Source organism: Pongo pygmaeus, chromosome 16 (assembly GCF_028885625.2).
Source record: "Pongo pygmaeus isolate AG05252 chromosome 16, NHGRI_mPonPyg2-v2.0_pri, whole genome shotgun sequence".
Taxonomy (NCBI): domain Eukaryota; kingdom Metazoa; phylum Chordata; class Mammalia; order Primates; family Hominidae; genus Pongo; species Pongo pygmaeus.
Window position 1 is genome coordinate 91,792,133 of NC_072389.2, and position 18,721 is coordinate 91,810,853.

The 18,721-nt window shown below is 40.7% G+C and overlaps 1 protein-coding gene and 1 non-coding gene across 2 annotated transcripts in view; one reads left to right on the forward strand and one right to left on the reverse strand.

Moving 5' to 3' along the window:
- The window catches only part of AGBL1 (AGBL carboxypeptidase 1), a 912,082-nt gene that overhangs the window by 153,805 nt on the left and 739,556 nt on the right, over positions 1–18,721 (forward strand). Inside the window, 1 exon segment of the mRNA XM_054451589.2 lies at positions 3,873–3,966. Within this exon segment, the coding sequence (XP_054307564.1) occupies positions 3,873–3,966 (94 nt within the window).
- Positions 18,130–18,202, reverse strand: LOC129014899 (small nucleolar RNA SNORD74). Its single transcript, XR_008494421.1, has one exon. It is a non-coding gene; the product is annotated as a small nucleolar RNA SNORD74 (small nucleolar RNA).

The window sequence follows — 18,721 nt, forward strand, 5'->3', positions numbered from 1 at the left end:
AGCTCAGTTGATACTTATTTGCTGTCTCCTGATTTGACTTATTTCTAATTATCATAGTAATTTTGTATTTAGACCCATAATTTTATAGCTTTGAAAAAGAAACTTTAAAGAGTAAAGCAGGGCCAGGCATGGTGGCTCACGCCTGTAATCCCAGCACTTTGGGACGATGAGGTGGTCAGATCGCTTGAGCCCAGGTGTTTGAGACCAGCTTGGTTTCTACTAAAAATACAAAAAATTAGCTGGGCGTGGTGGCATGTGCCTATAGTCCCAGCTACTTGGAAGGCTGAGGTAGGAGAATCACTCGAGCCCAGGAATTCATGGCTGCAGTGAGCATTGATTGTGCCCCTGCACTCCAGCTTGGGCGACAGAGTGAGACTGTCTTAAAAAAAAAAAGTGAAGCAATTGCTTGAATTCATACAGATAAAAAGTCAGGAGGGCGGAATTTCTAACTCCAGAACTCATTTTAATTCTATTCCATATGGAAACTTTTCGTTAATATGTTAGATCCTATACCTCCTATCTCATATGTAATAAGCATAGACTTTCATTTCTCCTTTCTGAGTTCCCTTCCTATGAAATGAAAGTGACAATTATTTGGAGGTTATATAGTCGATAGGGGAAAGAACATGGGCTTAGAGCCAAAAAGACCTGAGTTTGACTGTGGTTATTTTTTAAATGAGTCATGAAGCATGAATACTTACCCTGTTGAACCTTAGTTTCATCCTTTACAAAATTATAGTAGTAATAATGATTACTATTACTCTGCTAGGGCTGCTGTAATGCCTTAACAAAATATCACAGTCTATGTGGCTTAAACAAAAGAAATGTATTTTCTCACTTTATTTATTTATTTATTTTTTAATTTTTTTGAGATGAAGTCTCACTCTGTTGCCTAGGCTGGAGTGCACTGGTGTGACCTTAGCTCACCGCAATCTCTGCCTCCCAGGTTCAAGCAATTCTCTTGTCTCAGCCTCCCGAGTAGCTGGGATCACAGGGACCTGCCATCATGCCTGGCTAATTTTTATATTTTAGTAGGGACAGGGTTCCACCATGTTGGTCAGGCTGGTGTCGAACTCCTGATCTCAGGTGATCTGCCCACCTTGGCCTCCCAAATTACTGGGATTACAGGCCTGAGCCACCACACCCTTTTTTTCTCACATTTTTGAAGGCTACAAATTGGAGCTCAGGATGTCGGCAGATTTGGTTTCTACTGGCCCCTCTCTTTGGCTTCCAGATGGCCGTCTGCTCCCTGTGTCCTCACAAGGTCTTTTTCTATGCTTGGGCATCCTTGATGTTTCTTTGTGTGTCCAAATTCTCCCTTCTTATAAGGACATAAGTCCACACTAGACTAGGACCCACCTTAATGGCCTCATTTTAACATAATTCCCTCTCTAAAGGCCCTATCTCCAGATACAGTCCTACTCCGAGGTACTGAAGATTAGGGCTTCAACGTATGAATTTAGGAGTGGACACAACTAGCCATAATGGAGCTCATAGACTTGGTAGATGGGGTGAATAGGAGATGTTCATGGGCATGTTTGTCACATGGCACCTGCTTGATAATTGCTAGTTTCTCTTCCCTGCCCTATGCTTTTCCCTTAATCTTTTGAAATAGTAGAATGAGTACAGATATGGGGAGTTAATAGGTGACTTTTTAATTCTAATTACCCCAAGAACTACTAAAATGCCTGATTTTTTTTCTTTTCTTTCTTTTTTCTTTTTTTCTTTCTTTTCTCTTCTCTTTTTTTTTTTTTTTTTTTTTAGATAGTCTCATTCTGTTACCCAGCCTGGAATGTAGTGGCATGATCTCGGCTCACCGCAGCCTCTGCCTCCTGGGTTCAAATGATTCTTGTGCCTTAGCCTCCCGAGTAGCTGGGATTACAGGTGTGCGCTACTACACCTGGCTAATTTTTGTATTTTTAGCAAAGATGGAGTTTCACCATGTTGCCCAGGCTGGTCTTGAACTCCTGACCTCAGGTGATCCACCCACCTCAGCCTCCCAAAGTGCTGGGATTATAGGTGTGAGCCACAGTGCCCAGCCACAATAACCTGATTTTCATTGGTAAATTCTCTTAATAAACATGGAGGATTCATCAAAATAAAGTCTTTCTGGGGGGAATAATGGGATAGATGCTTGAATCCTTGTTCACAGATGGAGCCTCTACTCACCCATCTCCCGTATATTGACCTGAAAACCAGAGAGCTTTAGGGAAAAGCTGAGAAGATTTGTATACACCCATCTCTAATAAAGGAAAAGAGGAACTGTGGCTTTGTATAAAGGACAACTCTCATTAATGAATAGACAGAGTATAAAGGACAACTCTCATTAATGAATAGACAGAAGGTGTGCCACCCACATTTGCAGTGTGCCAGCAGAGGAAAATTTGAAGCATTTCCTGGTTTCCTAAAGCATAAATAGGCTGAAAAACTTGCCTTCCTTAAATATAATGGTTATGGAGATTTAGAAAAATTCCTTCATCTGGAGTTCTGAGAAGTCCTGGGATTTTCCTGTGGGTATGAGGAGGTGGCTATCTGATTCATCTTCTAAGCCTATGTTGATTGTACCAACTCACTGTTCCATAAGGTATTTAAAAAAATTATACTGTCACTCTCTATACATTGACTTTACTGATGAGAGGCAAGCAGAGTTCAAGAAGCCTGTGGATTACTGTCTTTTCCATGAATTGTTAGCCAATGTTGAGTGTTCCAGCAAAGCTTTCTAAACAGCTCCTATCTTCAGAAGGAGTTGGCTGGAACCCTAATGGGTCTGTGAGAACCAATGAACCCTTTAGAAGTTCTCAGATGGCCAATGAGGATGTTCACAGAGCTGCTGGAGCTCTAACCTCGGACAGGCATCCACAAAGGTGAACTCAGTGAGGATTTCTTATTGTTGTGCTTTTAAAATTAACTCCTCCCTTACTCAATACCAGAATTTTTTTAAATTACTTGCCAAGAGTTTTCTCTAGTCTGTTTTCCCAATTCGGAAGTAAGAGCTGAGTGAGTAGCCACAAGAGTGGAAGATTGATGGGCAGGACTAGGATGCCAAATCTCTGAATTTTGATCCAGGCAATTACTTCATGTACTAGCCTCAGGAGGGACATATGCATGGATGATGTTCCAGGAACATGCACTCTGCAATAGCAAAGACATCAGCCTCAGTCTCTATCTGAAAGTCTGTAGTGAGATGAGGAGTCTTCAGATTTCCATTTAGCTTCCTTTCCTGAGGGTTGGAACAATTCAGTATCATCCACCCTTGTTTCCCTCTCTTTGCTTCTCTAAGACCTCTTGTTCCCACTCACTTTTCTCAGATCAAGGCTAGCCTAAAGCACAAGGCATTCATAGGTCTTTGTCTTAAAAACACAAGTCCAGTGGAGGAAAGACGAGAGTGTCTGTGGACTCCTCTTATTTTCTGACATGAGCAGAGCTCTACCTAAAGTGATCTAAGTGGAATAGGGTACTGGGAATGTTGGAGAGATGCTGGGGCATCCTTGGAGACAAGAGTAACATCCAAAAGTTGTATTTACCTAACTAGATACCTCTTTGGAGTTTCTTTCTATCATTCAGCTCTATGACAATGTTTTGATAATCACCCAATTGGCCAAAAAGGCAAAAACTTCCCATCTAGTTACTGCTGAGCAGGAAGAACTGATTCTTCATTTGACATTCTAGTTGGGGCACAGTCAAGTCATTACTTTAGTCATGGGAGACCCGAGTATGACATTATAGAGGAATGTGCAACCAGGGTGGAAAAGATAGGGAGCTATCTTGTTTATCAGGTTGCCCCTTAAAGATTTAAAGGAGTCAATCCAAGTTGTATTGAGCCTTAACTCATCCACTTGTGACCATAACTACTGTGCTTTTGTTTTTCTTAGTCTCCATGGGAGCCATGCTGGGAATTAACGGAGCCATGGAACTGCTTTTCAAGGTTATTACTCCTTATACCCAAAAGCGCACCCAAGCAATCAGGTACAGAGTGCCATGTAATACTTCTGCCCCTTTTGTAACAGATGGAGAGATGGAGATTGCCCCACATGTATTTTCATGATGCTTCCAGCTCAGTTTAGTGATCATTTCTCCTTTGGAAATATGGTACCATGTCTTTATCCCTTCGCAGTTTACATCCCTCCACACCCATGAGTCATTTCCTCTAATTCTCATGGTAACCCTGAATGGGTATATTATTATTCTCTTTTTCAGACGAGCAAGTTAAAATATGTCGAGAGCCTTATCCAAGGTCACCATGCTAGGAAATAGTAGAGTTGAGATTTGATTCCAGATCTTTCAGACTCGAAACCTCATGTTACTTTTGCCTGAAGCCCTCAGGTATATACTTTTTACTCACAGCAAATCTACCGTAAATAAATATAATCCTCAAAAAACATTTCAGAAATGACAGGGTCTTTAAAGAGACAGCCAGTTAAACTTCTGGCATGAGTTCTGGGCCTTATAATAGTCCATTATGGTCATGTGCTAGTCTTGAGATGTATTTTTATGATTGGAAAATGAAACTCAGCCTGTTCTCCCTGCCTCTGCTTGCTGGAGTGGAGTGAATCATCAAGTTAAAAAGGGAGATGGTTAGACATGAAGGCTTTAGAGATATTCAGGACTATTAAGATCTATCATTTATGAGAGTGACTCAGCGAGGACCTTGAAAGAATATTAGAAGAAATTCAGCCAATTTCCAAGATAGATGGGATCATTTGGCAAGTAACATTTCCATGCCCAACCATGATATTTTCTGCATCCCAGCATCAATCTTAGGCTCATGTTCCACCTGATTATTTTTCTCTTGGGTCACTACAGTTATGCCATTATCATCCATTCACACCTGCAGCTCTCTACACCAAGCATTTCATAGAGTGAAATACATTATATCTCAGTGAAAAAAAATTCTCATCCAATAAGTTGAGAAATACTGGATTGAATGCTGGTTTCTTTACTGTAAGACTTCTCAGAGCCTTTGTAAAGCCAATACATATTGAGAATATCTGTTATTTAGTATACCCTGATCCAAAATTGATTTAGTCAGGGAACTGTGGTTTTTTTTTTTTTTTTTTTTGAGATCACCTTTTTTAGGGGAAGGAGGGGTCAGTGTTCTATGTCTCTCATTTTGGAAACATCTTCTCCAGGGTGTGAATTTATTGCAAGGTGGAATTCAATTAAATTCTACTAAGAACCCTTATCTAGTAGGTAAAAAACTTCAAAATAAAAAACTCAGGGACCAAAAAAATTTATTTTCTATAATTATATTTTACTCTGTCTTAAATTTACATTTATGTCAGATAACAAGAAATATAAACCAGTGTCTTATCAGGAATCTAACTCAAATTAGTGAGTCTTTGGTTTTCATCCAGGGATTTCACTCTTCTCCCCCCACTTTCTGGGGTACATCTGAGTTCTAAGAAGCCATGGTAGTGCCGGGGTGTTGATGGAAAAACACAGACTGTCCTCAATCATCTCATGTCCATTTGGACATATATATGACTTGGATATGTGTCATTTTTATCATTGTGTGCAGGCCTTTGCTGCTGACATCTGCAGTCTCAACATGTTCTTTGGTTACCAATCTATGAACTTTATCTTTCTGCCCTATTCACAAGGCTTCTTCTAATCTGATGCTGTCATAATTCAGCAGTTCAGAAGGTCAGGAATATCTGGTTTCTTCCTTTAGATTATGTGAAAATCTTTGCGATATCTGCTGGGCTCATCCACATACGGGTCTCACTCAGTCTTCTCCTCTGCCACTTGGGTACCATGTTGTTTGGAAGGCTCCCCTAGGAAGCTCTTCCCACATAACCATGGGTATCAAGGCACTAGGTCTCTTCTTTCTGGGGTGCTCATAGCTTTCATTGTCTTCCTCATTCAGGCCAAACTTGTGGGGTAGCAGGGAGAAATCAACAAAGCATAGAAACCTCCTCCTCAGAGACTCACACTAGTTGCCACTTTTAATGCTTTCTTTTCCTCCTGCAAAGGGAGTTGAATTCAGGCACAGATCTGATCGAAGTGTCAGAGGCAAGTGGAAAAGTAATACCAGGGATTAATGGAGTGGGAGTAGGGTGCTTCCAATCACAAAAGGAGCCTTCCAGCGACCCCAGGCATATTTCTACATGTCTGATTTGTTCTATAAATTTTGGGCAAGATGATTCTCCTTCTTCAGTCAAATGCCATATTAAAGCCAAACCTCTGTAGGAAAGAGGCTTTTCCACCAACCGTTACAATATAGCTGTCATTGGCATGGTGTTTATTAGGTGCCCTGCACTGTGCTAAGCTCTTAGGATGCATTACCTCCTTTGAGCCTCTCATCTGCTCTGCAAGGCAGGTGCTATTATTGCCCCCAATTTTACTGGAAAATAAATTGAAACTGAAAGAAGTTAAGTGACATGCTGGGTTTTAAGTGAGAGAGCTGGGATTTAAACCCTGTCTGATACATGAGCCTCAGCTCTTAAGCCACCGCTGGCGTATCTTATACAGTCTATTTCCAGCATTTTATTTCTACAACCATCATATGTAAGACAATCATATGCAGTTAAAGTTTGCTTAAATTTCTTTTCCATCTAAATGGCTTATACCCATGGAACAATTTGCTTAATGATAGGGGAGTCTTACTCCTCCATCAATTGGCTATTTCCTCTCAAAGGCTAAATATCTATTCCCTCTGCTTTTGAATTCTTTCCCAAAGCCACCTTGTTTTCTATCTTATACTTACTCATCAACAGCAAGATAAGAACAAAGGTAATGAAATTGGAAGACCTGCTCTGTAAGCCTCCTTCTACTAGATTCCTTGGCGAGTCATTTAACTTTTCTTAACTAAACTTTGACATTTCTTAAAGCATGAATGTCAAGTCTTACCTCCTAGGTTTATTGTGGGCAATAAAAAATAATGTGTAAAGACATTGTGTGCTTTGACATGCTATGACATTGTTAATCATTATTAATACAAATACTATGGGATGTCTGGTTGTCTGCTGCAGATCAGACGGCAGAGGCTGGGGAAGAGTCTGGAGATGAGAACGTCCTGCCAATTTCCATCTTTCACAAACTCCATCCTGACAATAGTAACTAAAACATACCCAAATGAATTCTACTCAAGCCATTTGGATGACAGAACCTGTGGGCTCAAGGGGGGTCTTGCAAGGAAGGGATGAAGTAACATGTCAGGGGACATGGATAGCTCTGCTAAGTATCATCCTCCAAATGCTAGCATGCTATGGGAGAGTTATTCCGGGATGCCTTTGTAGGAGCAGATGCCCAGTGTTGTGTCATGATGACTCCTCCCTCCTGTGGAGATTAGACCTGCCCTACTTCTCTAGCAGGAACCTAAAATTAGATGTGCAGCTGTCCTCCAATGAAGCCCTGTCTCCAGATAGTACTCAGGGCAAGATTTACAACAGAAGCTCCAACCACATACTTGCTAGAGAGAAGGGACATGAAGAGCAATGTCACTAACCCTCTGTGGCCTTGTACCAGCCCTCGGCCCAGGGCAGGCAGCTATTTCAGGCCTCCTCCACTTCCCAAATACCCACCATGCTGCACACACTTGTGTTGGCTTGTGCCGACTTCCTTCCTTCGGCTCCTCATGAGTCCCATGCTAGTGGGAGCAGTTATGGTCAGACTGAAACTGCAGTGATAGCCCTCTAGTTGGTCTCCCTTCACTTCAAAGCCATCAGGAATGTGCCTCAGCTTCCCTTTCCAGACTGGTTTCTCATTCCTGCTCTCATCTCTCTTTCCAGCCAGGTATCCCTGAGTGTGGCATTCCCTCTTCTTCCCCAGGTCTTTCCCTTCCTCTGGAATGCCATGCTGCCTTGTGCAGTGGTAGAAGTCTTACCCAGTTTCCAGACTTCACTGAATGCCACCTGCTCCATTTCATCAGAGAAAAGGAATCTACTCTCCTCAACCATCCTCCAGAGATTTGTTCAGACCTTCTTTCGACATGCATTCTACTGGACTCTGTACTATATTGGTCTGGGTGTCTTTTCTCCTCCCTAAATTCTGTACTTCCTAAAGTAGAAATCAAATTATATGTATCTTGTTATTTTCCATTCCTCCTAGCCCAGTGCCTAGATAATAATAGGCTCTTAATTAAATTCAAACGAGGCTGAGCATGGTGGCTCATGTCTGTAATCCCAGTGCTTTGGGAGGCCAAGGCGGGAGGACCGCTTGAGGCCAGGAGTTTGCGACCAGCTTGGGCAACGTAGGTAGACCCTGTCTCTACAAGAAATTAGTTGGGTGTGGTGGTGCACACTTGTAGTCCCAGCTACTCAGGAGACTGAGGTGGGAGAGTTGCTTGGGCCCAGGAGTTTGAGACTACAGTGAGTCATGACTATGCCACTGCATGCCAGCCTGGGGGGCAAATTGAGATCTTGTCTTAAAAATAAATAAATGAGGGCTGGGTATGGTGGCTCATGCCGGTAATCCCAGCACTTTGGGATGCTGAGGTGGGTGGATCACCTAAGATCAGGAGTTTGAGACCAGCTTGGCCAACGTGATGAAACCCCATCTCTACTAAAAATACAAAAATTAGCCGGGCATGGTGGTGGATGCCTGTAATCCCAGCTACCTGGGAGGCTGAGGCGGGAGAATCACTTGAACCCAGGAGGTGGAGGTTACAGTGAGCCAAGATCACGCCACTGCACTCCAGCCTGTGAGACAGAGTGAGATTCTGTCTCAAAAAATGAATAAATAAAATTAAATAAATACATTGAAAAGAAATATTTTAATAAAAAATTATTGGTGAATTTCCTATGTAGTAATGAATGAAAGCCAGAATGTACTGAGTAGGTGCTATGCTAGGCACTTCATATTTGTTACCTTTTTTCGCCCTGATCCCAGGCTGGCTGCACATGCAGGGTTCTGCCCCATCCAGACATGTCTGAAACATCAGTTGGCACACCTCCCAAGAGCTCTATTGCATGAGGGAATGAAGTGCCTTCTGGGAGAGAACTCACTCTGAGAGACTCCGAAGCAGCAGCCACCAGCTTGAAAGGGAGCAAAGTTTCTCTCGCTGGAGGGAAGAAAAGAGTTCAGAGTCTTTTAGAATTGTCTGGGGGAACCGACAGAGATTGGAGAAGGGAAAGATCTGAATTGGAGGGGCGTGTGGGGACAGCATTCACATTAAAACTTTGCCATCTATTTGAAATAGGCTTCTAGTGTTTGGTCTGTTAATGAACTCAGCTGGGGCTTAAACTTTTCTGGGGGTGCTTTTTATAGAAGTAGGGAGGAGGAAATGACACTGGGCCAGAGTGTGCTACCTCTTGCTCGTTTGTTCCACTGTGGACAAGCTTGTTTATCTACACTAAAGCTGTCTTTGAGCTGTCCAAACTCACTAAGTAGGGAAATTTATTGAGGCAAAGACAGATTCCTTGTCTGCGACTGACTCATCTTGTGACCTTAGGAAAGCTTGTGATTACTCCACGTCTCAACGCTTTCTCCTGGAGGCTGTCCCTTTGTGCCCTCATTCCCAGGATGGGCCTGAAGATTTTGATAATAATAAGGACCATTTCCACTGGCCACATGCTTGACCTTTTCCAAAGTACAGCCACATCCCCTCTGATCCTTTTGGATTCTCACAGTGTAATGTTGAACCCAACCTTTGAAACTGGGTTATCAGATGTTATCATCAGTGTGTCTCCTAGGATTCTAAACTCTTCTGGCTTGCCTTGCTTCATAAATATTATAGCCAGTTGGAAATGGGTTGGATCTTCCTAGCAGAGACTGGGTCTTAAAGCCCATTGTATTCTCTGACCATTGCTCCACACTTCCAGAAAAAGGACTCGGACTGCCCACAGGCTGGGATGGCTCCCTCACCCCTCACCTTCATTTTCTCTGGAGCTGCTCCAAGGACACAGGAAGTCAGGAAGTGTTTTGCTCAAGACCATGCTGATCTCACCCTCACAGAGGATAACATCTTTAGTATCCCCACCTTCTTAATGCCCTCTCAGGTTTTCAGCAGGAAGGTCATGCTATGATTTGTCTTTTGACCCTCAGGGTCAGTCTCATGAGATTGTGGAGGTCAGAGTACCTGGGCTTAAACACCTTGGCAATGGGAGGAGATGAATATGTTTGGTCTTCAAGCAAGCTTCATAAGCAAATTCTTCACCTTAGTCTCCTGTTGGCTGTCCTAGTAGCTCCTTGTGCTTGGAATAGTGTTAGGTGATATTCTCCCTCCAAAGGACCAATCTTCCAGGGCCTCCCTGGCCTTAGAATTCTGCCTAAGTGCAGGATTACTGGGCATTGCTTTATTGGCAGCCCTTTCTGGTGATTTCATCTTCAATTTATGAGCTAGAAAAAAATGTCCTGCTTCTCTTCTCCCTGCCCCCAAATCACTCACTGCCTTTGCCCAAAGCCGGGTCTTCTGGGCTTTCTCCAACTATCACACCATTCCACTTTGTCTGATCATAGTAGCTGATAGATGAGTGAGACTCAGCCTGAGCTAATGGATTCCATGAGATCATGAGTGAGTGGGTGACTCAGCTACTCTTCACTGAGACAATGGGAATCCAAGTTACAAGAAACAGGGATTTTTTTCTGTTTCTTAAAGTAGTTACTGAATTCCCCCTGGGTTTTAAGTCCCTCTCAGCCCCAACTAAGGGCTTCATGACTCCCCATTCGACATTAGAGTCTGTGGTCTCCAGGGCATGGCCTCACAGTGGGGCTTCACTCTATGTCTCAGCACTTTCTGCTTGGTCCTTGTCTCCAGAGCACTCCAATTCAAATACCTTGGAACAGGAGCAAAAAAACTTCACCCCGGCCTCACAAGCGCTGATATTGGGGGCGTGCACCATGAGCTCAACTTACTAGCAGAGTGATTATTGCATCTGCAACCTGACTCCAAGCCTGTAGCTGATGGGGAGTGAATAGTTTCCTACATGAATTAAGCCTTGGCAACTAGAGTTATAGGGTTAAAGCCCTTTCATTTTCTTAAGAAGCCACTGAGCTCTTCCTGATTAGGGCAAGCCATAGACATTCAAGTTGTAGGATCTAAGTTCGAAGGTCTTAAGGGACCTTCTTATCATCTCCTTCATCTTAAAATGAGGTCACTGAAACCCAGAGAGGCTGAACCAAGCCTTCTACCCTAACTTCAAGGTACCATTTATTACTCCAAGACACTTTTCTGCATATTACAAAACAAACATGCCTTGAATTAGGACTTTTATTTGACAACATTCTATGTGCCTGTCTCAATGTTAAGTGCTGGAGAAATGTTGCTTGGGGACCTCAAGTTGCCGACAGCATATGCCAACAAGAATGATGTAGTGTATGAGGAAGGCCTTGCATTCTGATCCAGTCTTGGGCTTGTGAAATGACCAGCTCCCTATCCTATGGAAATGCCTTTATAATGCCTTTCTCAGAAACGCAGACAGGGCCTCTGCTTTGGGCTCTGGGCCTCAGGCGAACCTACACTTTGGAGAGTCTTCCTTGAAATGTCTCAGGTATTCTTTTGGTGCTTGAGAAGGGCTTGGTCTGGCAGTGCCATCCAGGGGGGCTCTAGTCCCTGTTTCTCCCCTTTGAGGTGTTCTCTAATCCCCTGTCACCTGGGTGGTGAACCAGATTCCTTCAGGAGGAGGAGCTCAGGAACTCATCATGCATGTGCGTTGTCCTGATTCAGGTGTGTTGGACTGGTGAGCAGATCTTTCCCATTGCTGGTTCTGTATTTATTCCTGAGGATGACAGGGATAAATGCTGGACAGTGAGAAGGGTGTTTGATATGTTGATATTGGATGGATCAAATAACTTACACAGACAGGCCTCCAAAAACAAAACAAGACAAACCTCCCTTGGTCCTTCATATCCTATGGAGGGCTTACATGCAACACTTTTCCCTGATGAGGGTCCTCTACAGAAATTGCATTTCCACCTTTATCTACTGAAGCTTGTACAGCTCGTACCTCTCCATAGATTTCCCTCAGTTTTCCCTCTAGAGACTAGAGGCAGGCTCTAGAAACTTTCACTTGCCATAGAAGTTAATCTTCTTGCCCAACCTGACTCAGTGAGGAGCTTATGCAAAGAAATTTGTATTTTCCTGTAAATCACACCTTCCTCACAACACTGTAACCACCTACAAATATGGAGGAAAGGGAGTTTGAGGAACTGGGGGGAGGTACAGAAAGACTCTTATCAGGAGGGACTCTTGTGGTTTCACCTTTTACTTTGAGGGAACTGATATTTCTTTTTTTCTTTTTCTTTTTTTTTTTTTTTGAGATCAAGTCTCACTGTGTCGCCCAGGCTGGAGTGCAGTGGCATGATACTGGCTCGCTGTAACCTCTGCCTCTTGGATTCAAGCGATTCTCCTGCCTCAGCCTCCCAAGTAGCTGGGATTACAGGTGCCCGCCACCATGCCTGGCTAATTTTTATATTTTTAGTAGAGATAGGGTTTCACCATGTTGGCCAGGCTGGTCTTGAACTCCTGACCTCAGGCAGTCTGCCTGCCTCAGCCTCCCAAAGTGCTGGGATTAATAGGCGTGAACCACCGTGCCTGGCCCGGGAACTGATATTTCTAATAGAATTCTAAATTCTTCAGGGATGGATTCCACACTCAGGCACCACAAATTATAAAGCGGATGGGGGAAGAAAACACACTCTGCTTTTCCTGTGGGGTTGTGAGTGGGTGCAGTGTCTGGAGATGTGCTTGTTTAGCAGAGATAAGCCAACTCAGTTGGCTGGGAAGGAAAGGGTCAAAAGGAGGGCCATCACACAAATGTGTAGCCATGGAAAGCTAGCTGCTTTTAAGAATTTAGGCAGAGATTGTCGGATGAGGACAGATTGAAAGCTTTCTGTCCAAGTTCAATTATAGTGCTATTTTAATATTAGATCTCTATGTGATCATTAGTCCTCTTCAACAAAGCTAATGAGAAAAATGAGTAGAGAACAATAAATGGTTATTTAAAAGGAGTGAATTAGTATAAATCAGGTCTGAGTTTCTTTCATATGGTGCATCATAGGTATTCAATAAATGCCAGTTGAATGAATGAACACTGTTGTTTTGGTTTGCCTGAGTTGTCCTCTTTTAACTATCCATTGATTCATTCAGTAGTATTGTGGGGCTTTTATTATTGTCAGAGATTTGTGGGCATTGAGTTGAAAAGACACAGTCCTTGCCCTCAAGGATTGTATAGATACATGCACACATTAGCATGTAAATAAATAAGATTAATGTGATCATGGGGGGGATATTTAAGAGGGAGGGTTTCAGTCTGCTCAGGAATTAGCAAGGAGGAGCTCACTGAGAGGGCAGCTTTTGATTTGAAATAGGGAAGGAATTTCTGGATGTTAATTTTATAAGAGTACCACGTTCTAGGCAGAGGCAGAAGCAAGAGCAAAGACAAAAAAGCACGAAAACAATGAGTGATATGTATCAAGACAAAAAAATTCCTATTCCTTAACCCAATTTTTATTTTCTTAAACTATGCACTAAAAAATCACTTTGAAATGTGAACTAAGATTTATGTGCAAAAATATCAATCACAGTATTATTTATAATTGGAAATATTATAACCTGAAAAAGCTCAATAATAGGGAATGCTTGGTAAAAGTGATATATTTCCACATCATATTATGAAGCAACACACAAAAATAGGTTAGGAATGATGTTTGTTGTGGGAAACAGCTTATGATAAAATATTGACTAGAAAAAGTAAGTCTCAAAGTTCAGAGTGATATAATCTACATTCCCAGCAGCATATGAATGTCCATTTAATTGAATCCTCAACAACAATAAATATTACCACTTTTCTAAATTTTTATTACTTTGATTTGCGAGATTGTTGTCTTGATCTAAATTGCATTTCTCTGATTATTGGATAGTTGAATATTTTTACGAGTTTCTCTTTTTATTTCCTCTTTGTGAATTACATATTCCCATTCTTCTATTGTCTACTAAGATATTAGAGTGTTCCCACCTTAAAAAAAAGAACTAGAGATAAAATACATAAACCAATGTTGATGGACATTAGGCAATGAAGGGCAGTGATTCCTGAGAGATAAGCCCTTAAATTCCCCCAGCTCATTGTCTTAGAGAGCTTCTAGATTGCAGTGCAGGGACAATGAACCCACTTGCAGCCCAGCAGACTCCCTGAGTTAAAGAAACAGTTGGGAGACAGAGCTGAAGGCCTGGAGAAACCAAGGTGCATAGCATTTGTAGGACAGAGTACTAGAAAGAAAGCTGCACAGAAGGAAAACTCTGGAGATCTTCAGGGATTACCCTGAGGTATTTAGCTGGATATGCAAGCGTGCTTATAGGGAAATTAGCCAAAGCCAAGGAAAGACCACCTGAAGGAAATGGAGGGAACAATATCTGACACACACACAGGACTGGAAGTACTACTTGGTTCTGAAAGACAGATTGGAAAACCTCATGACTCATGGGACATTGGATAAAGTACACAGGATTTTTCCTCAGTAGGGAGGAATAAAGTCATCCCTCGATATTCATAGAGGATAGGTTACAAGACCTCTTGTAGATACCAAAATCTGTGGAGGCCCAAGTCCTTCATATAAAATATTGCAATAGTCACATGTAACTTATGCACTTCCTCCTGTATACTTTTAAATCTTTAAATGACTTTCAATACCTACAAATGTAAATGCTATGTAAATAAGTTGTTAGACTCTATTGTTTAGGGAATAATGACAAGGAAAAATCTGTTCATATTCAGCACAGATGCAATTTTTAAAAATATATTTAATCCACAGTTGGTTGAATCCATGTGTGTGGAACCCATGAATACAAAGAGCTGACTGTTGTTACCTCTAGACTGAGCGTTAGCTCTAGACCAGGGCTCTGGTCCTGCCAAACAAATATTAAAAGCAAGACCTTGAATCATAAAACTACTTCCAAGTAAATTAGCTGCATCTCAAGTCAAAGCCTCAGAATATTTATTGGAACACAAAAATATTCAGCAGTAAGTGAGGTAAAATCACAATGTGTAGAATCCAAGAAGAAATTATCAGGCATGCAAAGGAACAGGAAAGTACTACCCATGAGGAGGAGATAATTTATTCAATCAAAACCAGAACTGAGATAGATGTTATAATTATTAGGCAAGAACATTAAAGAGCTATTCTAACTATATTTCACATGTTCAAAAATTAAGTAATGACACAGAAGATATAAGAAAAACCCAAATTGAACCTCTAGAGATGAAATCTACAGTGTGTAAGAGATAAACACACTGGATTGAATTAAGGAAAATTAGATGTGGCAGAAGAGAAGATAAGTTTGAAAATACAGAAACAGAACATTTCCAAAATGAAACGCACAGAGAAGAGATTTGAGAAGAAGAGAGCACTAGTGAACTATGGGACAACTTCAAGCAGCCCAATACATATAATTTGAGCCACTGGGGAGAGGAGAAATAGGTAGGGACAGAAAAAAATATTTGAGGAAATAAAGGCTTAAATCTCTGAGATACAATAAAAATGATAGGGACACAGGAAACCACGTGCATAAGAAACATGAAAAAAACGACTCCAAGGAAAATCATAATTAAACTTCTCAAAACCAGCCAGGTGTGGTGGCTCATGCCTGTAATCCCAGCACTTTGGGAGGCTGAGTTGGGCAGATTGCCTGAGCTCAGGAGTTCGAGACCACCCTGGGCAACATGGTGAAACCCCCCTCTCTATTAAAAATACAAAAATTAACTGGGCGTGGTGGCTCATGCCTGTAATCGCAGCTACTCAGGAGGCTGAGGCAGGAGAATTGCTTGAACCAGGTGGGTGAATGTTGCAGTGAGCCAAGATCACACAGCCTGGGCGACTGAGCAAGACTCTGTCTCCACAAAAACAAAAACAAACAAAAAACTCAAAACCAATGACAAAAAAAAAAAAAAAAAAAAAAATCTTCAAAGCACCCAGGAAAGGAAAAAAGATGCATTATGTACACAGAAACAAAAATAAGAATCTAACAGATTTCTTGTTGGAAACAATGCAAGTGAAAAAACAATGGTGAAGCATCTTTAAAGTATGGAATTCTGTACTCAATGAAAATAGCTTTTAAAACTGCTGATGAAATAAAGACTTTTCAGACATACAAAAACTAAAAGACATCATCAACAGCAGACTCTCACGCCAAGAAATATTAAAAGAAAACTTCAGGCAGAAGGAAAACGATACGGGTGGAAAGATGTATCTATTCAAAAGACCAAGGAGCACTAGAAATGGTAACATGAGTAAATATATTTGATTTTAGATTATTATTTTAGTCTCTTTAAAAATAGCTAAGTATTTAAATAAAGGTAATCACAATGTAGTCTGGAGTTTATATTTTTTGTAAAGTTAAAATATATGACAACGAGAGCACAAAGATCAGGAAGAGAGAAATAAAAGTATTCTATTGTAAGTGTCTTATGTATTAAATTGTATATTAACAATTAAAGGTAGACTATGATAATTTGAAAATGTATACTAAAGCAACCACTAAAACAGTTAAGAGTTACGGCTAATGAGTTGACAAGAAGGTAAATTGTTATAAAAACATTCAATTCATCCAAAAGAAGCCAGGAAAAGAGAAAAAGGTAGTTAAGAAATAGGTGTCACAAATAGACAAAAAATTAGTAAGAATGTAGACTTAAACCTAACCATAACAAAACTCCTGAGTGGAGTTCCTCTCCACTCAGATGTCAATGTTGCATACTCTATGTAAGGGCAAATATATAATCATATTGATAAGCCAGTTACTCAATCGTGCTGCATATAAGAACCACAATTCACAATTGCAAAAATGTGGAACCAGCCCAAATGCCCACCAATCAACAAGAAATTGTGGTATAAATATACCGGGGGATACCACTCAGCCATAAAAAGAAATGAAATAGTGGCATTCACAACAACCTAGATGAAATTGGCGACTATTATTCTAAGCGCAGTAACTCAAGAATAAAAAACCAAACATCTTATGTTCTCACTCATAAGTGGGAGCCAAGCTGTGAGTATGCAAAGTCATAAGAATGTTAAAATGGACTTTGGAGACTTGGGAAAAGAGTGGGAGGAGTGTAAGGGATAAAAGACTACACACTGGGTACAGTGTACAGTGCTCAGGTGATGGTGCACCAAAATCTCAGAAATCACCATTAAAGAACTTATTCATGCAATCATCACCTGTTCCCCAAAAACCTATTGAAATAAAAAAATAAAATTGTGCTGCATATAAGAAACACACTTAAAATTTCTTATTGATATATAATAATTATACATGTTTATGGAGCACATGTGATATTTTGATACATTCATACAATGTGTAATGATAAAATCAGAGTGTTTAGGATATCCATCACCTTGGACATTTATCATTTCTTTGCCTTGGGAATATTTCAAATCTTCCAGTTATTTTGAAATAGATATCGTTGTTAACTACCATCACTTCACTATGCTATTGAACACTGGAACCTATTCCTTCTATCTAACTGTGCTTGTACCCACATTAACCGATTTCTCTTCTCCCTTCCCCACTCCCAGCCTCTGGTAACTATCGTTCGACTTTCACCCCCATGAGATCAACTTTTTAGCTCAGACATGTGACTGAGAAAAATGTGAGTGGTAGTTGTCTTTCTGTGTCTCGCTTATTTCACTTAACATAATGACCTTCAGATCCATCCATGTTGCTGCAAATGACAGGATTTCATTCTTGTTTAATGGTGGACTAGTATTCCATTGTGGATATAGACCACATTTTAAAAATCCATTTATCTGTTGATTAACACTCAGGTTGATTCCATATCTTGGCTATTGCAAATAGTGCTGCAATAAACATGGGAAGCAGGTATCTCTTTAATATACTGATTTCCTTTCTTTTGGTTAAATATTCAATAGTGTGATTACTGGATTGTGTGATAGTTCTATTTTTAATTTTTTTCCGAAACCTCCATATTGTTTTCTATAATGGCTGTATAAATTTACATTCTGACTAATAGGGTATACAAGTTCCCTTGTCTCCACATCCTTGCCAGCATCTGTTATTTTTTGTCTTTTTGATAACAGCCATTCTAACTAAAGTAAGATGATATCTCATTGTGGTTTTGATTTGTGTTTTCTTGGTGATTCGTGATAGTGAGCATTTTTTCATATATCTGTTGGCCACCTGTATGTCTTCTTTTGAGAAATGTCTATTTAGATCCTTTGCCCACTTTATTATTTTCATTTTCCCCATTTAAGCTGTTGGCATTCATCAATGCTCTCAGATGTCTCTACCAACATAGGCTTCATCAGAAACCTTTGTCTACTTTTTTAATGGAATTATTTGTTTTCTTGCTATTGAATTGGGTTCCTTGTATATTCTGGTTATTAGTCCCCAAATATTTTTTTTTTCATTCAGCAGGTTGTCTTTTCATTCTGCTGATTGTTTCCTTTTCTGTGCAGAAGCTTTTTGGTTTAATGTAGTCCCATTTGTCTGTTTGTGTTTTTGTTGCCTGTGCTTTTGAGATCTTAGCCATAAAATCTTTAACTAGATCAACGTTCTGAAGAATTTCTCCAGTGTTTTCTTCTAGTAGTTTCATAGTTTTGGGTTTTATATTTAAGTCTTTAATCCATTCTGTGTTGATTTTTGGATGTGGTGAGAGATAAGGGTCTAGTTTCATTCTTCTGCATATGGATATCTAGTTTTCCCATCATCATTTATTGAAGAGGGTGTCCTTTCCCCAAAGCATGTTATTGGTGCTTTTTTCAAAAATCAATTGGCTACAAATAGGTGAATATCTTTCTGGGTTTTCTGTTCTGCTCTGCTGGTCTATAT